The sequence below is a fragment of the Furipterus horrens genome, unplaced genomic scaffold (genome assembly GCF_987537825.1).
Source record: "Furipterus horrens unplaced genomic scaffold, mFurHor1.1.pri manual_scaffold_7, whole genome shotgun sequence".
NCBI lineage: Eukaryota > Metazoa > Chordata > Mammalia > Chiroptera > Furipteridae > Furipterus > Furipterus horrens.
This window is the reverse complement of record NW_028327177.1, coordinates 135,907,044-135,930,360: the sequence shown is the minus strand read 5'-3', so window position 1 is coordinate 135,930,360 and position 23,317 is coordinate 135,907,044. Positions and strand designations below refer to the sequence as shown.

Here is a 23,317-nt window from a genome sequence, read left to right as displayed (position 1 = left end):
TATGCCAGAAATAGAGTTCATTTAATTGAATAAGTAGGAAACTGAAATCCCAGAGGACTAGGTGGTGAGAAAAATAACTTGAATTTCTCCTGAAGTAGAATTTTCAAAACAGGGGCTGGCAAACCTTGGCACTGTCAGGAAATTCTATTAGGACCTTGTGGGCCCATGATATTATGGTTTTGAAACTACTCGGAGGTGACAGCGGAGAAGATCTGTGACAGTGGATGGGGGACAGGATTTGGTTTGGTAGGTTTTTACTGCACCCTGACTTTTTCTGTGAGCTCCCTCTTTCAGATTTTGTATTAAGAGGGTTTATCTTGTGGTTCACATGAATTCATTTTCAGGCATCTGTGGCTTTTCAGGTTTTGGAATTTGATTGGTTGCCTACTGCTTTGCTCACATGGTCATAATAATTTGGTATAAAGGAGACTTATGTATGAAGATGTGCTGACATGGTCGTATCAGATAATAGTCTTGTGAACCAGAACAACCCTTTCTCATATAACTTGTTGAAATATTCTTTTGGATCACTAGTCTCACCTGAACTCTCTACATGATATGGCGACGTCGCAGAATTTCTCTCGTCTGCTTATTCTTGCGCTTTGCACCATGGCGGCTTCGTAACTTAGCCTCTTTCCTTAAATCTCTAATCCCACATTCTCCTCCTGCGTCTTCAATCGGTGACCTTCCCGACACTTCCCAGAGAAAAAGGAAAACAGCCAATGGACTTGTCCGCACTGACATCTGCCCTGTCACTACATGTATTTACACAGACACCTGTCCTCTCTCAGTTCTTTCCTTCCTGTTGCAACTGATGGACTGTCCCGTCTCCTGGGGGAGACAGACCTCTCGTGTTTCTCCAGATCTTCCTGTTCCCTTTGTTGGGAACCTAGCTCACATGGTTATTTTTGCTACTTCCTAAATCTGTAACCTGTACTTACCTTCTAGAGCCTTCTAATCAGCATTCAGGTGTTCTTTGCCTCAACACACACACACACACACACGTATGCACGCACGCGCGTGCGCACACACACATGCACACACGCCCTTCACAGCCATACTTGTTTATAAAGCATTATTGTCACAAATGGTTGCTCCTTTCTGGCCCATTTCCTCTTCAGCCAATCTGCTCTCTGTCCTACAGATGTCACTGAGGCTGATCCTGTTGTGATCTGTAATGGACGTGTTTCAGTTCTTATCTTACATTTACCTATGTTATTTTGAAGATCAAGGGCTAACAATCCTGCACACTGAATATCACTAAGCAAAAGATACATAGAATCCATTACACACACACATGCAGAGTAAACACACACACACACACACACACACACCCCCTCTGCTTCAGGAGCCCCATGATTTCAAAATTACAAAACCTAATTATGGTGTGAGTAATTCCGGAGTTACAAAGTATATACCAGAGAACTTTCTCCAAGTGTCTTAGAATCATATCTTAAGGCATCCATTTTAATCCTGGGCCTTTCATAAAACCTGTCTTGCTGTAATTGGGTTAATGTTCTCATATTTATCTTTATATCAGCATGGTTTGTTTTTCTTGGCAAAGCTTTTTCCAGTTGTTCCCACCAAGGTCTTGTACCTTCTAGACCTTTCTTCACCTGACACATTAAGCTTCACTTTTTCATCTTGGGCTTCTTGTATTCTGTTTTTAGCATTCATCTAAATACTTAATTTTTTACTGAAATTTTGCTGATTGTCCCCTAAAGGTCTTTTATTTTTTTTTCTTTTCTGCTCCAAGATCCTATTCAGTATCATGTGTGACGTGTGCATTGTTTTCATGTCTTTTAGTGTTCCGATATGAAACAGTTCCTCAGCCTTCCTGTGTACTCCATCTCATTTACTATCTTAAAGAATACAGGGCTTTTATTTTGGAGGGCGGGGCTCACTCTGGGGCCTGTCTGGTGCACCGCTGAGGAGTCCTACCTGTACCAGATGCTGCCGGATGGTTGCCCTGTCGTGACTGTCTCTTTGTGTCTTTCTTTTTATATGGTAGGTTGGCAAATATTTTTTATAGAGGGCCAGATAATATCTTGTGCTTTGTAGGCCACATGCCGTCTCTGTGACATCTTCTTCTTGTTTTGTTTTCTGCAGCCCTTTGGAAATGTTAAGATCATTCATACTGTACAGCTCACGAGCTGCACAGAAACGGGCCGGGCCTTCGGTATCGGTTGGAATTCTGCTTGTGTGTATTTACATCATTATGGTCATGGATGGCTGTTTTATCCAATGGGTTGTGGTGTGATACTACCATCATTATGATTTATTGATTGGTTGCTCAAGTCATCCTAGGTTTGGCCAGGGTGACCCTCGGAGCTGGCTTCTGTGTTCTGTTCACCTGTTTCTATGATTGTGTCAGCTTTTCCTTACTCTTTGACACCATGTAATGTTCTGGGCTAATTTTGTGCTTTCTTTCTGCTCGCCCTGGAGTCCATCATGTCTCCAAGGAGCCTTGGTATTTAGAATCAAGATCTGGGTATCCTCCGTGCTTGCCACTGTGGGTGTCATTGTACCCAGGCTTTCTTAATACAGAACTAGAAAATACCATATACTGTATACTGTATACAGTGTAATATATATATGTGTGTATATATATGTCACTGTACATATTTGGAACAAGACTCACGCATTCACATTGATACTCCCAACTTTAATCCAGTACCTCAGGAGTCTTTCTAGCCTTTCTTTCTGTGTTTTTAAATCCCTTCTCAGACAACGAGAAATCTTGCTCCCATTATTCTCAATATATTTACTGACTTTTTCCATCGGCTAATTTATTTATTCCGTGTGACAGAACCACCCACTCTGGCCGCGTCCTCTGTGTCATCCTCTGTCTCCCTGCCACCATCACTCTGCGTCCTTGGCCACTTGGGCTCAGGACTCGCTTTCCCCTTGCTGCCACCTTTCCTCAGACTCTGACATGTTCACCTTGGGAGAGGAAGCGAAGAAAAGACGGATTAAGGACAACGAAGGGTTAGGTGTCATTTTTGATACTGTCCTTTCCCTTAACTCCTTCCGCGTCACTGTTTCCATCCGGCTAATTAGCCTGTGCTGTGATTCTAACTCCTGAGTACCTCTCAGATCTACCTGCCTCTCTGCAGCTCCGTTTCTACCCCCACAATCCAGGCTACCACCACCTGTCACCTGGACCACTGGCGTGGCCTCCTAATTGGTCTTCCCATGGCTGGTCTGATGCTCCACGAACTCTGTTCCCCACACAGGCTGAATGTCACAAAGTCACATCTCCTCTCTCTGCGCTGCTGAAACTTTTCAACAGCTTTCCACCATTTTCCGTCAAGGATTATTAATATTTTATGTAAAATACTAGGTAGAAGTTCAGAACTGGCTGGTGCTTTCAGCTTTAGGATAAGATTTGGTGTTTAGAGCAGTTAGCATGTTTTGCATAGTGTGATACAATAGTTAAGTTAGCTTATTTTATTATAATTCCTTATAGATTGTAAACTCCTGGGAAATCAGGACCATGTTTTGCTCATGACTTACACTGAAGCCATGTCTTTTGATTGCAAGTTAGGACTTTTCCTGCAAAGGTTGAGAAGGAGCCTGTTTCCTGGGATGCAAGGAAAAGTCGCCCAAGTGGAATGCAGAATACAGTTTGAGGTGATTGTTTGGGAGTCCCAAAGCAGAGCTATTCTAACATCATAATCCTAAGAAAGGTGCACCTGTCCTATAAACAGACGTATGTGAGGATTTATCAAATACTGAAGTTATAGAAACTGAAACGATCCCTTCTGACGTCACTTCACACACATTCTTAGCGGCACATTCTTAGCAGGGATGACAATGGCTTCCTTCCCAGGAGGCCGTAAGGAGCTGAATTTCTTTCTCGTGTTCTTTTTTCATATTTACCGCTCAGGAACGCGCCCTGGAGGTTCATGTACCAGTTTGGTGATAAAGAGCAGAATTCATTAATTAATTAGAGTGGACACACGACATTGTATTAGTTTCAGGTGTACAACGTAGTGATTAGACAGTCGTAGTACCTTACAAAGTGATCCCTGTGATAAGTTCGGGTTCTTCACACGACCTTCAAGATCTTGGGTGTTTTGGCCCCTGCCTGCCTGTTTTTCCACACCTCGTAACGCTCATTCATTCCCTCGCTCACTGCTTGTGGTCTGACATTTTCTAGAATTTCTGGCCCCTAAGCATTTTTCTGCCTCTGGTCCTTCCCCCTTTTGTGCCCGGTGCCTGGGATGCTGTCTGCTGGCTTTTCAAGTGACGGAGTCTTCATTTTTCAGGCCTCAGTTTAATGTCACCTTCTCTGTTAGGACGTCCCCGGCCCCTCGTGTCTCACTGTGTTTTCCGTCATCACTGTGAACACTGCTGTTCCTCTCACTCCCTCTGCGCACACGTGCCAAGTGCTCGGCAGGCAGCCATTGACCGAGCAATGCACAGTCACTGGCTGGAGCAGCGTGGCTCAGTGTCACAGCCCCGACCTGCTCCTCCTTGTCCCAGTTGAAATTGTCAGGATCTGCTGCCCTGTTGCTCATCTTCTGACTCAGTTGTCCTCATCGTCTCTCGGCCCCACTGACTACCCGATCCGCAGGAGCGGATTGAGTGAACTGGCCCCCGCGGGGGAGCTAACGCGATGGTCCCAGTTACTGCAGTGCAGAGCTGGAGGGTGTAGGAGGCGAAGGATTTTGCAGGGCAGGCGGGAGCTTTTCTAAGCAGCACGGATTACTTTCTCTTCTCTTTCCACTCCCTGCCCGTGTTCTCACGTGGCTTAAAATCTCTTGGGTTGGACGAGAATGTGTGTAGTTTAAAAAAGCTCCCAACGTAATTTTGACATGACGTCAAAAAAAAAAATCATTCAAAAGATGAAAAATAATGATTCTTAAATTGCTTACTCCATGGTGATTCTGTGCATGTTGCTAATAGATACGCAGCCTTCTCTTCTGAATCAGTCTGTTTCTTGGAAAGCTTTATTAAATAGACTCAGAAATTCCGGAGGTAATGCAATGTTCTTTTTGAAGCAAATTTGGAAGTGAATTTTGAACAGTTTAAGGATGTCGTCTCTATTTTAGAAAGTAAATACTTCAGAACCAAATCACTGAAAATCAGACTTGAGCTTTGATTCTTTTCTTTTTGATTCGGAAACTAGAAGCACTAATGTGCTCTTAAGCCTCCGTGAAGCTCCCACCGGGTTTGCTATCCAGAGTGACCAGTGAAAAGCAAAGTCGTGGGTGTCTGAGCAGCGTTCTGAAGATGAGACCATTCCCGTTGCCCTTATATCGCTTTGAGCACACTTAGTAGTAGTCTTGACAGGTCATTCATCACGAAATGTCGCCATCATGATTGGGTACGGATTTTATATTGATAGAAAGTCATTTTTGCTGAAGAGACTTACTGTTTCTCTGTATTGAAGTCATTGCTGGGAGATTCCTTAATTCGCTTGAAAGGTTATGATCGTAGCCTGATGTTTAAGGACTCCATTTAAAATGTTATTTTTAAATCCTTGGATTATTAAAATAGTAAAACAATTCTGTTTTAATTCGATAAACAACAATATTCTTCGATTTATTGCAAATGAAATTTTAAAACTTTCATTTTCAAAAGCAGATTTGTTTTTAGTGAATCTATTTTCCACGTTCCCGTTTCCAGATGTTAGCTGCTACTTTTCTATTGAAACTTACACAAGTGGGTTTTAGACGTGAAGAACCTGACTTTCTTAGTTTTCTGAACCATGATATCTAACTTATCCATCCATAGCTGCCTTGGAAGAAAGAGGAGAGGCTGAAATGTTATTTGAAAGCTGTTCAAAGTAGAGTTTATATCATGGAATTTCATTCCGATATGACTACCTGTAAATGCATACAAATTTTGGGTACATGTTAGAAATGGAGTCAGTGATTATTTTTTCAGCTTTATTGAGATATAACTGACATATAACATTATGTAAGTTTGGGTGTGCAGCATCGTGATCTGGTACTTCCGTATTGCAGATGGTTGCTACCATGGTGTTAGCCCGCACCCCCATTACATCACATCACATCACTGTCATCTCTTCTTTTGTGGTGAACAGTTAAGATCTATTGTCTTAGCAACTTTCAAATATATGCTAGCATATTATTAACTATGATCACCATACTCGACATTATATTCCCAGAACTTGCTCATCTTAGAACCCAAAGTTCGTGCCATTTGACCAGCATCTCCCCGTTTCCCTCCCCCTCTGGCCCCTGACAACCACCGTTCTAGTCCCTGTGGGTGAGCTTTCTGAGGTTCTGTGTACAAGTGATTTCCTACAGTATTTGTCTTTCTCTGTCTGATTGATTTCACTTAGCATCATGCCTGCAAGGTCCCCTCCACGTTGTCGCAAATGGCAGGGTTTTCTCCTTTCTCATGGCTGAATAACGTTCTGTTGTATGTCTATTCCACGTTTCTAATCTATGCATATTCCTCTGCTGCTGGATGCTTAGGTGGTTTCCCTACTTTGGCTATTGTGAGTGGATGCTCCAGTGAATGTGGGATATGGGTTTGTGAATGACTCTTAAGGCAAGACTTTTATAAGTGTCCCATAGGATAATTATTTCCGTGAGGAAAGGGACACTTTTTTTTTTTTTTAGGAACCATATATATTTAATACTTTGCAAATGTTCAGTTTTCAGTGTATTTGTTTACGTAGTAACTTCAGAAATGGTAGTACATATCTACATTATTAATAAAGTGAACTTTTCCTGTAAATGTTTATTTTCATATAGTAATGTTTTTTTGTGTTGAAGATTTGTACTTCAATGAATTCCCATCAAATATTATCTCACAGAAAGGGTTCAAAACCGCCACACCTTTAATTTTTATACAGTAAAAACAGAGGAAAATATTGAACCTTGAAATGTCTAATACAGTCATGGCATTGGAATATCATTAATATTCTAATAAAATAATAGGCATGTATTTGAAAAATTTGAGCAGCACAGACATAAAAGATTGAAGACTCTTCCTTGTGCTTTTTCTGCCACTCACCTCTTTCTGTCTCACTCCCAAGAGACAACGCTTGGAGAGGGCCCCTCTAGCTTTCCGTTGTCACCATGTGCATTACCTTTCCCCTTCTGGTTATGTAGAATAAGGTCACATTAGCATTTTCATAAAGATTGGAAGGAAGGTTTAGCATAAAAGAAATACATTTACTTTAAACATTTCATTTTGGTGGAAGATTGACTTTATACCAATCAACTTGTTTTCCTTATTTTATCAACAGGAATAGCTTTTAAAGGAAGTCCGTTCATGAAGATAGAGAAATATTTAATGTTTTCCGGAGATGTTCAAGAAAATGAAAATATTTTTCAAAGTCTTTATCTTTTCCCTTCCTCCCTCCTGCCTTCCTTTCTTTTGACATCTTGATACATCTAACAATTTATCTCGTACTTGATCTTTTCATTATTAATCAAGGTTACAAATCTGCTTCAAATATAGATCAGGAAGGAGGTTATATGACACGCATTATAATGACTGTTTTTGCGAAACGATTTCAGGCTTAAGTTTATTCCTCATTTTGAAGTCTCCCATGTACACACAGAATATGACCATCCCTTTCTTTTGCTTAAAACTTTTGAAGTCTTCCCTTTGTGTGTGGCAGCAATTTTCAGCCTTTTTCTTCTCCTGGCACGTGTAAACTAATTACTAAAATTCTGCCTCACACCAAAAAATATATTTTTGTCTGACAAAAAACAGGTATAATTTTAACTCCCTGACACCAGATGGCGGTCATTGTGTTGACTGTTGTCACTTTTTAATTTGACAGTCTAAGGGAAAAGAGGTCTGTGCCCCTGACTCAACAGTCAGGTGTCGCATGTTTTAAAAATTCTTGCCACACACCTGTTGAAAGTTGCTGACTTATGGCATAAAAATTCAAAGCTCCTAGCTTGGTAGACCATCTCTGGCTTCAGCTACTTTTAGAGATGGGCCATGTCTTCCTCGTTCTACTCTCGGCTGGTTCTCCTTCGCCCGAAGAATGTTCTGCCGGCGTCAGACAACTGGTCTCTCTGTCTTCCTGTCACCATGTGAATCCTTGTTCCCTCTCTCCGTCTGGCATTTTCCTCGCTTCCTTTCCCACCCGTCCATTTCCCACTTCCTCTTCAGAAACTGGCTCAATGTCATCTTAGTTAGGGAGCTCCTGTTGACTTGCTTTTCCTGCCTTCCCAAGTATAATTACTCTCCCGCTTCTATCACAACACAGTACTAAATTCTATTAGTTCATTTATTACAAATTTTATCTCTGGTAGTCTCTGAGCAATTTAGGAAGAATTCAGGGGTCTGATTACTTCAGTTTGAATGCCAGCTTTGTCACTTACTAGCTGTATATTTTTGGGCAAACTACTTAAATATTTTATGCCTTAGTTTTACTGTCTATAAAATGGTGTTAATAATAATACCTAACTTCCATATTGTTGTGAAAATTAAATGAAATAGTCTTCAGATATTCTCAGTGTTCTTCACATACTAAATAATAAATGTTAGCTCTATATTATACTTTTATGACTATTTTCCCAGCCCTTAGCTTAGTGTCTGCATGAAGGGGGCACTTAATGATGTTTATTACTTAAAGGGATGTTCTTCTATCTAGACTTGTGAATTAGTTTATCATCTTAGTTAGCTCATCATCATTTATATGACTTATTATTGTAAGAGTTTCTAATGTTATAAAACAACTTTAGCTTTCATTAGCAGCCAGATTATTGTTTGATTTTTAAATGTGTTGAAACCTCCCAACTTTCTTAAGCTAAAATAAGTGATGAAGGAGCGAGGCCTGCGCCTTCTCCTCCTCTCTGCCTTTGCAGGGCCCGGCGAATGCGCTTGGAGCTGCCTGACAGATCTGTCCCCCTGTCTCTGCAGGCCTTGTGCAGGATCACTCGCCACTCCCCTACTGCCTTCCAGAATGTCATTGAGAAGGTGGGCCTGCCCTCCATCATCAACTCCCTGGCCTCCGCCATCTGCCGGGTCCAGCAGTACATGCTGACCTTGTTCACTACCATGTTGTCCTGTGGGATTCATCTTCAGAGGCTAATCCAAGAAAAGGTTTGACATAGATTTCACCTGTTACTTTATTTTACAAAATCATTGTTTTTTTCCCCCCGCACTTTTAGTGGACAAGTAATACCATCTCGGTAGAATTTACTTTGCGTCTCAAGGGACCTTTTAAAATTTTGCCAAACCTCTGTACCACAGGCCATTCATCTGCAGATCTTCGGACAGCCTTTGAGTGATTAAAATTGGATTCAGTAAGTCGCTCTGCCTGCTAGCACCACGTTAGTAATGAAAAGTTAGGAAATGAGGCCTTCCTACATGCTACGGGCCAGTATTTCCAGACCATCGGTGTCTCCTGGGAGTGGAGATGCAGACCCTCAGGCCCCACCCAAGACCTGCTGAACCAGAATGGACATGTTAATGAGGTCTCTAGGTGATCGGTGTTAACTCGAGGGTTTGAGAAGCCCTGTGCTGGAGTATTAGTGCTCAGTGAGGTGTCAGTAGGTGAGAAAGTGGACCATGCTTATATATACGTTGGGAGAGTAGTGAGTTAAAGTTAAAGAGATAGTACAGTTGTGCAGACTTCCCCGTTTTTTCGTATGCTCCTGCGTATTCTGAATCTTCATGCGGGGAATGTGGTGTGTACTTTTAAACACTTATTGGACCAGTTCTTTTTGGGAGGGGAGATACCTGGCCAATTGGAATTTGGTAGAACATGGGAAGGTGCCGCTGCTAAAGGTAGAATGGACCCACTTAAGTAGGTGTTTACTCTGGTTCCTCTGCATTGAATGCAACACCTTGAATGTTGGTTTTTACACGAAAAGCTAAAATTTCAGTAATTACTACTGATAACGGTCAGGTTTGCATAGTAAACTTGGTCTGTGAGAGCCAAAACAGAGAGCCGGCCACTTCTTGCCTTTAGTTAGTCTGATTTAGACTCTGCTAAGAAATTTGAGCCTCAGAGGAATTATATTTTCCAACAGTCTGTATATCTTAATGTTCGCCACTAAATTTTCCAAGGCATTACTGTTGTCTTTGTATTACAGGAAGTACCGCTTGAGTGGCTTTACCGTGTAAATTATGATAACAGAGGCTGAGAGTTTAGCAGTTGGTTCCCCTCCCGCCCCCGAACACAGGCATAAATTTAGTTGCAAGTATGATATTTCACGAAGCTAATAAAATAAGAACTTGATAGTTGGGCTTCCCTAAGGTGTGAGGCGTGTTGGGAGATCTGGGAAGAGAAAGGTGGCCAGCGAAGCCACACGGAGGCAGCAGGGACAAAGGGACGTGGCAGGAGGCTGGGAGGTAGGAAGAAGACCCGGGTCACGGAGGAGCGTGGTACTGGCCTTTCTTAGGGCTTTGACCCAGTGGTCATGGTTTTGTTTTTTATTTAAAGAAAAGTGCACATATTTGTATATACGTGTGGATTTCAGGAGCAGGTTTACTCACCCTATTTCTGCTGAGAAGAGGCGGTCTCAAGTGAGTGGAAGAGGAAGGGGCCCCGGAGCAGATACTGGGTTTGCTGCCTCCTGGTGGACAGGGAGAAAGAACGGCCCGTGTTCTTTTGGGGGAATTGATGCCCGTATATTGTGGTATTTTTAAGTTGAAATTCAATCTCTCAAAGAGACCCATGTCATTCCTTTCAAATAAAAAAAAAAAAAATACTGTGTAGTGCGGAAAATTTAGAAGAACCTAAAGAAAACAAAATCAACCATGATCTCATTACGCAGAGATAGTTGCTGTGAAGACGCTGGTTTATTTTTTTAGCCTTGTTTTCTGTGTGTCTCTTTTATGCACACATCTGTAGAATTAAGATAAAAATGTGTATGTCGTTCCGTAGTCCCCAAGAACATTTATAAGTTATTATATAATTTTCATTTTGGGGGGGACCTGTAGTGATTTAATTCTTCTCCTACTTTTGAACTGTTTGCCTCTCACCATTTGGTTTGCACCCACCCTGATGTAGTGACTATCCTGCTGCATGCATCTCTGCCTTCAGCTCTGACACGGAGGGTCCCACGGGTGTCTCCACAGTTAGAAGGCTCTGCGTAAATACGTTCTCTAGAAAGCGGGTAGACAAGGTTACCATTTACTTGTAATTAACTAGCATATTAGCATTTCTGAAGACACATGCTATCCCTTATAATAAAACTTAGAGTTTAGGATTATTTAATTAGCAGCCTACTTTATGTTTGCATAGTTATTAGCAGTTAGTAATGAATCTCCCTTTGAAATATGTAACTGGAGCCATATTTTCATCTGAAACTAGATTAGCTGGTGGAATTATTCCCTTCTGAATCAGGTTCTTGTTCTTGAATGGATATGGACGTATTGAAGGAGTTTGCTGTGCATACGGATGCCCACATACACATGAACATGCGTTCCCTTATTTTCTCCTCCCTGCTGCCACACACATGTGCTATTAGAATCTTTTTACAGAGATGGGATCAATTGTATATTGTTTGGTGATCCATATTTTTCCTATTCACTGCTGTGTTTCTAACTTTTATGAATTTTGTGTTTGAATAAACCAAAGCCAAGTCATGAGAATCAGGGTGACAGTATGGTATGTTGTCCTAAACTTGGAGTAACATCACACAGGCATATTCACATATAAACACATACCTCGTATGTGTGTGTGTGTGTGTAAACGCATACAGGGAGAAGGGGAAAGCTTATCTGAACTAGACGACTGCTCTGCAAGTAAATCACTGCTGTGGCATAAAAAACAAAAAACTTATGTTAAAAACTCAATGCCAGATTCTTGCTGTTAGGAAATCAAAAGCATATAAAACTCCTGAATCCCCATCATGCTGCATTTCAATTAGTTGAGCTGAGAAAACTCCTATCAATTTAAGTTACATGGATTTGAACATCTGCCTCAGTCATTTTGTTCCTGGGTAACGTGACCTTGAAAGTCCTTTGCAGCCAGAAAACCAGCCATGTGTCCTTTGGACCTCATATGCTTTGGGGGTCACTTAATGATTTAAACATTAGTTTTTAAAGCCATATCATGTTTCACAGGTGAGTTTATTTAGGCTCAATACGAAGGCGGCTTCCTTCTGAGTGCTATTGACCAGAAATACTGCCTTTGAACTTCTTTGCCTATGAATTTTGATAATAGCTGCTATTTTTATTTGACCAGTCTAGTTTGACTGAAGCCGTGTTTTTAGGTTTAGCATTTTGACCAGCTAGCACAGCAGTGCTTAATAATAAACCAGACACTGCAGATCTGTTATTTGTAAGTACTATGGAAGATCATGACAAAATTTTGTGCCTACAGAATTTTGAAAAAATTGAATGCTAAGTTTACTAAGTTTACTTTTCGCCAGTCTCTAGGCATACAGACTCAATGGCTGCTACTCCAGCTTTTAAAATATGCTAATTAATTTATGCATGTCAATTGAATTGTTAGTGCGTATTATGATGTTGTTAGTTTGTCCGCATTCATAAGTATATTCTCTTACAGACATTTTTTACTTAGATACTTGGCTAAACTTCTTCAGGGGAAGTGTAATCCAAAAACAATTTTAGATTTAATCGTCCAATTTTCATTTCCATCACCATCAAACAGGAACATAGTGTCCGCGCAGCCACCCACGTGATGTCGCGCTGCCTTTCCTTGGGGCTGTTATCAGCTGATGGCCAGGCTGTGCTCATTGATTTTCACCTGTGACAGCTGATCGGAGTAGATCAATTTCACCGCTTCAGATTTACAAGAGACGATTGCCAAGTTCTCTACCTCATGGTTATTTTTATTCATATCATAATTTCCTCTTTATGATATATACTAGAAGGATGTTTAATCCTTTTGCTGAATTACGATAAAGTTAATATTTTGTTGGTGACGGGGGCTTCAGATATTTGGGCCCATTCCGAGCATTTGGACTCTTCCATCACATCATCTTTATGTATGTTCATTCTGAAATCACTGCCAGTGACCATTTAAATGTTGCACATAAACCCGTCCTGCTGTGGTTTGGCTTCCAGACCTAAACAGCTTCTGCTGGCTACATAATGGATCGCATACTGAAGTGACCTGAGGTCTTTTTTGGTTCTCCAAAGGTCTCCTTCACTGGAGACACTAAATCTTTGCCGGCAGTTTTTAATCTTCCCTCCTCAGGTGTTGTAAGATGGATACTGTTCTAAAAGTGTGGTGCATGTTGCCTATGATTAAATATGGAGCCCTACAGTGCTCGTTCAGGTTTTCTAAAGTGACTAAATGAGAATTTATTTAGGGCACACAATGCTTTTAGGCTTAGATCCAAAATGGTAGCCTGTAAGACACTGCGTCTTCTGCAGGGACTCGGAGTGGTTGTGTTACAAAAAAATTTAGACTCTGCTTTGTCTAGTTTGTTTCACTCAAAATCCTAAGCATATTATTTTAATTTGCATGATTCACAGTCATGGCTTAATCTCAAGGGTTGCAGAAACAACTGGGAATATCTTATAGGTGAATAGCAGAATCATATTTGCTGTCATAGAAGCTCATGGTGGCCACCTCTTGCAGAATAGATGGAAGAAAGCAAAGACGGATAAACCCTGTTAACAGTCATTCGGGAAAGACAGAATGATGCATCGAAATAAGACAATGGTGGCGGGGTGTTGTTCTCGCAGAAATTGGGACTCCGTTGGACATGGGATGGAGGAGGAAGATGCTCCGATTTGTAACTTCAGCCATTGCATTGAGGATTCTTGGAGTAGATCACCTTTGGGCAGCTGATAAGTTTAATATTGATTGCGTAATACAGAGGATTGCAGTATACCCTTTACCCACATTCACCAAAGGGCAACACTTGACCGTATTTGTTTTATAGTTTCTTTGTCTTTCTATCTCTGACCCGTTCAAGAAGAGATTGCAGACTGACGCTCCTTCACCTTCGATTACTTCACTGAATATTCCCTGAAAGAAAGCCATGGATTTAAAAATCAAGTTAACACTTGTTTAGCATTTGTATCAGCTAATCTACAGACCTTACTCAACTTTTGCAGTTGTCCCAGTAATATTCTTTTTTGCAGAATTGAAGTCAGTTTTCATGTCTCTGTAGTCTCCTCTAATCTAGGACAGTCTTTCAGTCTTTGGCTAGTGGATATTTGAATGGTTTTGGAATTATGTGTGTGCACATGTGTGAGGTCACGTTGGTGCAGAGAACAGACTTATGATCATGGTCCTTGGGCCACAGAGTGTGAATTAGATTGGGAGTTGACTCTGGGGAAATGAGCTCGCTTTCTTTCTTCCTTTTTTCTTCCTTCCTTCCTTCCTTCCTTCCTTCCTTCCTTCCTTTCTTTCTCTTTCTTTCTTTCTTTCTTTCTTTCTTTCTTTCTTTCTTTCTTTCTTTCTTTCTTTCTTTCTTTCTTTCTTTTCCTTTCTTCCTTCCTTCCTTCCTTCCTTCCTTTCTTTCTTTCTTTTCTCCTTTTTTAAAAAGATTTTATTTATTTATTTTTAGAGAGAGGGGAAGGGAGGGAGAGAAGCACCGCTGTGCAAGAGAAACATCAATTAGTTGCCTCTCACATGCCCCCAACTGCGGACCTGGCCCGCAACCCAGGCATGTGCCCTGACTGGGAATCGAACTGGTGACCTTCTACTTTGCGGAATGATGCCCAACCCACTGGGCCACAATGCTCAGGGGGAGAAATGGGCTTTCTCCGGTCCGCATGCTGGAAAGGTGAAAACAGATCTGTTATGCAGGGACACCTTGGTGTTGATTCTGGTTTGAATCAGAATGATGATGAACTGGCTTGATTATTTGGTTCAGGAACTAGGTGAGAGTAATGCATAGAGACACATAGACATATCTCTGTCCTTAAATAGAAACATACACCTGACTGTGTAAATTCTTCCTGCTCAGCAATATAGCACCTAATGTAACAGGCCCGTGGCATGGCAAAAAATCGAGTTGCTTATATTTGCCTCAGATACATAGTGTCATCTCTAGTACTTGCCTCTGTTAAGGACTCCTGGGAATATATATTTCTGCTCCCTGCAGCCAGCCTGTTAACAATACGACTCCATATTCCTACCTACATACACTCATTAATCGTGTGTGCGTCTGTCTGTTCGTGTGTCCTTTCTGCATATCAGTAAGCACCTGAAATGATGTACAATCTCTGTTAGAAGGGAAAATAACGGTAATACTTGTCAATACTTTTTCTTCTGTGTTGTATTATACCTTTAATTAAAGAATGTTACGGGAATATAGGTTTTTCTTTTGTGTCATGTATTGGGTGTTGTACGTGGACTAGAGGTGCGATTTCTACCTGCGCAGGTTTACTCAGAGGTTCGTGTCTAAATGCAGCGTGACTGCCGGTTGTTCTCATAAATGCCACACTTTGGCTGTGCGGTTGAGTGGTTAGAAGACAGGCTTTGTTGTCCGTCTGGCCTGGATTTGAGTCCAACTTTGTGAATTTGGGCAAATTGCTTAACTTTTTAAGATTCATTTTCCTTTTTAAAATAGGGAGAACATTGTCAACTTTATGGCCAATTTTCAGGTTTAAGTCGGATAATACATATTAAAAATTTAGCATAGCACCTGGCACCACTTAAGGATGTAGAGACGGTAGCTGTCTGTTTTGTTATTATAATCTATTAACCTTGAGAGATGACTGCCGTATTTATTTCATGTTGTCTAAAAAAAGTTTCCATGTCTTCCACAGGATTTTGTCTCTACAATTATCCGTTTACTTGACAGCCCCTCGACTTCCATTAGAGCAAAAGCCTTCCTGGTTCTTTTATACATTTTGATTCATAACCATGAGATGCTGCTGCTCTGCTGCCAAGCAAGGTATGATTTCTCTGATTTCATCATTAAGTTCAGTTTGGTGCTTGTTTTCTTAGTTTCATTAGGAGTATTTTTGGCCTCTGTGTACCTGGTATGGAATTTTTCTTAGGTTTCCCCAAGGGTTTAATATTTTACGTGTTGCCGCAGCTTGGAAACCCGGGAGATCAGAGAGGGGACCTGTGAGGCTGAAGCAGGGAGCTGGGGAACACCTGGAGTTTCCTGGGTCTCAGGACAACCCAAGGCAGGGGGTTAATGCTGGCTCTGGTTTGCATCTTTGAGAGGTATTCTCGTACCAGGGGTTTGGGCCCAGTTTTCATATTTTAGGATTCTGGAATGAGCGGTGGAAAACCCGGAGGGCAGCCTAGTGAAACGGAGGAGCAGGGCAGGGATCGGGGGAAGTTAGAGGACAGGTGGGTCTCTCACTGCCTTTGGGTTGCACCTCCCAGAAGCTGTGCTGGATGCACCCCGGGCTCCCTCCGTGCTCTGGTGCTTCCCGGGTGACATCTTCCGGGCTGTCCAGTCCGTCCACAAGTTCTGCTGAAATCCAGAGGAGCCTTAAAAATATGGTGTAATGTCTATTTCTCAATCTAGCTTTTTACTTATTATAGAATATTGAGGAGAGCCTGGAATTGTTGTGATAGATCTAGATTAGTGATAGGGAAACTCTTTCTTGTAAACAGCTAGAGAGTAAATATTGTAGGATTTTTGAATCAAGAGGCAAAATGGTGAATATTATGTAGGTCCTTATATAACAAGAGAGAAAGCAAATTTTTATATATTTTTTATTGTTTATATATTTTATATTTTTTGTAATGCAGGCCTAATGAAAAGAACAGAATTTTTTTTGGGGGGGTGGAGATAACATTTTGCTTAATTAGAGGTCAAATTATTGTCCCCATCTTCAAAGCAATTACGGGTGTTCATGTTAGTGCTGATCTCTAATGCAGTTTCATGATTCTTATCTTTGAAAATGCCTTTCACACAGACAGGAACTGCCATGTACCAATATCAATTCAAGAGCACGTGATTTTAATTGAGCACATTCATTGCTTGGAAGGCATTGGTAGGACTCTGTTAGATTCCTCCTTAGTACCTGCCTTTAGCATGGCCCTGTATTGCAGATTAATGACTTCTAAGTCAAGGTTCTGTGGAAGCTCGGAAGAAGCCTCCTTTGTTTCCTGTCTGCCAGTGACCACTGTCCTTTGTTGTTTTCTGTCCAGTGTCTTGAAAATGGAGTTCCCATATCGTTCGGTTGTTTGCGATGGGAGGGTGCATCCTGTCCCTGTTAGTCCATTAGGGCTGGAAGTGGAAGTTGCTCCCACTGGCTTTGCTGCCTCTCATCTCTCCTTGTGCCAACCATCTTTTTTCACCCAGACAAATAATAATATCATCAATAGATGCGCTCCCATTATTTCTTGGACTCAGTCTGGTTTCCACGTAGTGACTAGAGTATGTCTTACCCAGGGCGAGTCAGGTTTGTTTCTCCCCTGCTCAGACTCTTCCCGTGACACCCTGTGCTGCTGCAGGAAGACCCCTGCTCCCTGCCCCGACCTCGTCGGTCCTTCGTCCATCTGCTGGTCCCTGCCCACCTCTCAGACCTTGTCTTGTACAACACTTTGTACAAGCTCCGTTCCTGCCATGGTTTTTTCTGTTGCTTTTTAAACACTAAACCTGCTACGGTCACCTCAGGGCGGTTCCCAGTTGCTGCTCCCTGTGCCCTCCTGCCCTTCCGCCAGTGGTTTGTGTGGCCAGCTTCCTGAGGTCATTCTGCTTCCATTTAAGGGTTACTTATTTGGAGAGCCGCGCGGATCATTCCATCTAAAATACCCCTCATAACCCAACTCCGGAAGCTCTTTACCTGGGAAGGATTAAACCACTCCAGACCACCAGAGCCTGGGCATGCTGTCTTTGGTCCAGGAAATTGCTGTGACTTCTGTGTCTCTGAATGAATATTTAGAAACTTTAGCAGTGGCGGAAGGTTGGCAGCTTGAAGGTGTCCCCAGACCCTGAGCAGGGCGAGTGTAGAGAAAGAGCCAGGCAGGTGAGGTTTGGCCTGCAGGAGAGGTAAGGGAGGGCCCCATTCTTCCTGTGCTCTGTGGCAGAGACGATGCCCGGCAGGGTCCAAAAATGCAGGTGCTCTCAGTGTGCAGTCGTTGGGGCCAGCACTCCTATCCCCAAGCCATCTGGAGTGGGACTGCAGAGGGGCCAGCCTGCCCCAGTCTGGGATGCTGCGGAGAGAGGACCCCATTTTCCTGTATCCGAAGGGAACAGCTCCCTCTCGCCACCTGCTTCTTTGACACAACCTGCCCTGATCAGCTGCTGAGTAGGCAAAGAAGTCATGAGTAAGCAGAGAGCTGTCATAGTCCACCGAGAGAGGGACAGTTCTGGAAGGAGGAAGCACAAGAACAGGCAGCTCTTACCGAGGCACACCTAATGGGGTAACAAACAAGTAACAAAAACGCTATGAAGAGGCAGTTTTTTGAAATTCAGTAGAACTGAAGGAGAATGGCCTTTGGAGGGCAGTAAGGAAAAGCACACTGATCACACAGGGCTGGTCACAAAGATGGGACAATTCATGGGACAACAGTAGAGAAGAGGGAGTGGGCCCAGGAGACTTCAGGGGCGAAGTGCCAGGAATTCCAGGAGGAGGAAAGAACAGACGGAGGAGGACTCCAGTGGCCGGAGTGATAGCAGTTGTCCTCTGCTTGAACGTACACTCTTCTAATACTGTACTAAACTGAGAGTGAAGAATTAAAAAGTCACAAAACCACAAGCGGGAGGGAAAAGGGAAAGGTGGTCAGAGCAGACAGGCCTGTCACCTGTCCTTTATTTTGGGAGCCGGAGAACCGACAGAGGAGTGTCTGCTAGTTCAGCAGCATGGAGATTGCTGAGAACCCTCGTTGTCTGCGAGGGGAAACGCCGTGAGGAGATCTGATTGCCGCAGGACAGTTCTGGAAAGGTCAGCAAGTGGGGCTGTTGTGCCTACCTTCCAAGGCAGTGGTGAGAGATGAGACTGAAGAGGGGAGGATTGATGGAGATTGGATTCCCAGCCCTCCTCATCCTCCTTGCATGTCCAGAAGACACCTCCCCTTCCACCTCAGCAGGTAGCGTGAACAGGAAAGGCTTCCGATCTGGGTGTTGACACAGATAAGAGGGACAGGAAGTGCCTTCTGACAGATTGGGATTATATGAACATCTGCTTCCTATGAAGGGTGACGGCTTCAGCCCCTATCCCTGCTTGACTTACAGACTGTTGGCATCCTGGTTTGCATAATATTGACTAGAGTTGGGAGATTCATCTCGAGGAAGCCTACTGATCCCCCAGTAAGAACCCCATAGGGACTGATGTTTGGGTGTCCCCTAGTGCAGTTAGTGAAATGCTGCCTGGTATTTCTGTACTGATATCCAATCAGTCATAAGCCTTATTCCTCACAGACTGTCCAACAACACTTTAATCATGGATGGGTGTTGGATTTTGTCAGATGCTTTTCCACAGCACTTAATATGAGAATATGATTTTTTCTGCTTAAACATGTTGATACAATATATGGTACATTACATTGATTGTAATGTAATTGTATCTTTGGTGTGGATTTCTTTGCATGTGTCCTATTTTGAGTTTCTTTAGCTTCTCGAATCTGGACGATTTGCCTGTTATCTTAGGAGACTGTATGTCCTTACCTCAATCTGTGCCATTAAGTCTTGTTGCTAGGAGGGGTGGAGGTCCAGCTTCTCACTGGACCCCACTGACACTAAACTGATAAGGGATCAGATTGCTGCCTGCTTCTGCTGGTTAGGGAATGCTTCCTGCTAAGATATGCTGACACTTCTTGTAGGGAAATTGGAGAGTAGCTTGCTTTGGCTGGGCAGGGGATGGAGGATCAGCTGTCTGCTCAGTGTCAAGGGAATCGGGTCACTGCTGCTTGCTTCTGCTGGGCTGAGGATGGAAGATTAGCTCTCTGCTTGGCTTTGCCCACACCTCCCAGCTGGGGAGTTGGAGTGGGTCACCTGCTTCCCTGGGGTTGAAGTAGATTAACTCCTTGATTAGATCTACTGAAACCGTGGAGAAGGAATAGGGAGGGGGTTGGTTGTGGATTTGTTTTTATTTTTGTTTTTTGTTTGGTGTTTTGCCAGAGTAGGACAGCTTTTGCCAAAGAGGCTTTCTGTTAGGCCATATTTTTTGCTGGTCCTTTGGCCAGGGGAAACAGGCTTTCTCTTTTGAGGATGCAGCTCTGGGTTGGAGGCTTCTGTAGCAGCCTTTTCTGAACATATGAGAGGTAATTAGGGAGCTGAGGAGACTCACTGCCATGCTGTTCCTCAAGGTCTCCGTTCTCCAGGCAGTCCATCTTCCACCTTTCAGAGTCTTCTTATGCTTTAACAAATATTACGTCCAGGAATTTTTAGTTATTAAGAGGGAGAACCTGAGAGGATTAAGGCTATACCAGCTTGGCAGAACTGAAAATGCAAAGTCACTTTTAAACATTGCTCATGAAAATGTGAATTGCTCCAATTTCTTGAAAAGTAACTCAAAAACATGTGTGGCTATTAACAATACCCATGACTTTGGTTCTATCAGGCCTGCATTTGGTATTTAGCTGCTAGAAATAGAGGTATGAATTATTTAGAAATTATGTTGTTTCTAGCAGTCAATATCTGGAAATACAGGTAACGTGCGTGCATCAGTGTTGAAATACTTCAATAAGTGATAGTATAGCTATAATATAAGTAGGTGGTTCATTTGATTAACTTAGAGGGATGTTCATTATATATAGGTAAGTATAAAAATGAAAGGACAATTATATATTAATTATTAAGTTATTTTATAAAACAAATAAAAATGGCAAAACTCTTATTTGTGTGCATTTGTATAAACTTTTTTTAAACCTTCATGGAAGAATATACCGAATTGGTTATCTGAGGAGGGTGGGATAGAGATATTATGTATCCTTATTCATTTTTATTTTTAGTCTTATTACAATAAGCGTGTTTCACTCCTGTAAGTGAGAAAATTATTTAATGAAGCAACAAACAAACATCCCAAAACTAAAAAGAAATATTAGCAAGAGGTACCAGCTAATTTTGAAGAATTAGGAGACTCCTTAGGCAGTCAAAGCTCAATTTTTTTAGACTCTGTAGATTGAATTTGGTAACATAGGCCCTGACAGGTGTCGCTCAGTTGATTGGGCATGGTCCAGCAAAGCAAAGGGCCGCCAGTTCGATTCCCCATTAGGACACATGCCTGGGGTGTGGCTTCAGCCCTGGTTGAGGCAACTCATTGATGTCTCTCACACTGATGTTTCTCTCCCTCTGTTTCTTCCTCCCTGCTCCTTTTATTTATTTTAAATAAAATCTTTTAAAAAATCGAGTAATGTAATTTACTCCCAGAAACACATAGGCAGCCAGTACAGACCATGCAAAGATGGTTTCTATTTGTTCCGTGTGCCCTGCAGCCCATGTATTTCATTAGTATGCACATAAAATGCAAGGTTGGATATAAAGGTATGGGAAAGAGAGAGTGATGTTAAAAATCTCTGTGACGAGTTGATATGGAAAAATGCTCTCTCTTCCTTACCCACCTCTTGCAACTCCACTAGCAGCCGGAGTTCTGAGCTCACCGTGATGCAGCCCGTCTGCCTGTGAATGGAAACCTCACATCAAGAGCTCAAGGTACCCTTTGCTACATTATGTAGCTATTTTTTTCCTGCTTACCATCATCACCGCCGGCCTTTTATGGATGAAATTTCAGCACCTTTTTTTATGGTGTTGGCTCTCAAATCTTCCTAGCGTGACGGGAGGTGAAATGGAGCTGTCAGAATCAGATTAAAATGATATGATGGCGCCCAAACAGCCACCTATTTCTTGCAATGGCTTCACACTCATATTGACTATGGCAGGTGATAAAACAGGGTCCGGTGTGTCTCTAGAAACGATAACCCTTTTAGAGGATGAGTAGTCTTTTGTGTTCATTGTATAGGTTTGCTGTGGGTCTGCAATGTCAGTGCCTCCTGATGGATCTGGTTTTTTCCCTTCCCGCAGAATTGCTATTAATATGGTAATCAGTGAAATAAAAAAAAAAAAAAAATCTGCTTTGATCTTAAAAGAAGGATTTTTTAAAAAAGAAATATTTACTCTGTGTAATTGGTTAACTATGTGGGAAAAAGTTGTCTTCTCAACTTACACCATACAAAAGTCAATTCCAGATGGATTAAAGAATTATATACCAAAAAGAAACTATAAACAGCTGGAAGAAAATATGTTTAAATATGGGCAAGGACAGTTTTCCTGAGTAGAAAAGCAATGAAAAAAACCGTAAAAGGAAATTCTGATAGTTTGGCTATATATAGATTAAACACTTTTATATTTCCCCAAATCATAAATCAGAAATCTCATGCTAACAAAATTTATAAGTTTTTGCATCATATAGTTAAGCTGTGTACGGTAAAGAGATTTTTAAAAAGATGTCAACAGATATTCCTCATTAGTAATCAAAGAAATTAAAATTAAAATCACCAAATACTATTCCTACCCATAGTAATATCAAGTTAATAAAAGAAACTATCACTGTCTTATATCCAAAGTACAGATAGAGGGACTACTTTTAACGAGTTGGTAAGGCTACCCTTTTGAGGGCATTTAAAAGTGTGTCAGGAATCACTATGATTTCAATAATTTTGCTGTTATAAATAAACTTGAATTACAGGTTTGTACATTGCTGGGGATGTCAGGTGCTCTGAACCTGCCTTTTCTTGGCTGCTGAGGTTTCACTGACTTTATTAGATATGGAAGAACCCAGAGGCTCTTGGGTCCTAGTTTGCCCCTGTCTTCACGGTTGGCACCAACCCAGGTTTCTCTTAGTAATTGTGATCACTCACTCTTAACCAGCAAAGTGACCCTCTTCGTTCCCCCAAACCGAATTGTTGCGTTCTCTGGTGGAAACTCTCCTTCCTGGGGACCAACCCAGCAGGGCTCAGGGTCATGGAGACTGGTTATTAGGTGTGATAGTGGCAGGCGGTCACCCCACTTCTACCCCTTGATTTCCAGGCCTGTGTTTTAACTGTGGAAGAGATGAAAGCATATATTTCGTTGGTTGATTCAAGACATATGCTTCAATGTTGTAAGCTAGAACCCACGTTTTGATTGTGTTGTTTCCCAGCTGGCGCTATGACTGACTTTTCAGCCGGCCGTTTCTTCTTGCAGTCAAGCTGGGTTCTTCTGGGTGATGGGGCACTTGCTGAGATGAGTGAATTTCATGGCCTGAGCACTTTACCATCCTTCTTTTGCTGTTAATAAGTTCCCTGATCAAGTTTAGTATTATGTTGATTACCATATAATAAATAAGGCATTTTTTTTTTAACAGAAGCTTATGGGCAGGGAAAGCAAATTTATATCCAGGATATGTAACTATTCCAGTGAGGAGAGTTGGCTGCTCCCTCCGTTAGCCAGCTGTTGCCGGATGACTGGCTGGTCTCCCGAGGAAATGGAGCCAACGTGGGACCCAGTATTGGTTTCTCCCATTGGATGGAGTGGCAGTATCAAGATGA

General features: G+C 42.1%; 1 protein-coding gene across 1 annotated transcript in view; it reads left to right on the top strand.

The window, feature by feature from the left end:
• ULK4 (unc-51 like kinase 4) overlaps window positions 1-23,317 on the top strand; it is a 311,468-nt gene that overhangs the window by 62,553 nt on the left and 225,598 nt on the right. Inside the window, exons 21-22 of the mRNA XM_090284953.1 lie at window positions 8,866-9,048; window positions 15,652-15,779. Coding sequence (XP_090141079.1) covers window positions 8,866-9,048; window positions 15,652-15,779 — 311 coding nt within the window. The remainder of the gene's footprint in view (window positions 1-8,865; window positions 9,049-15,651; window positions 15,780-23,317) is intronic.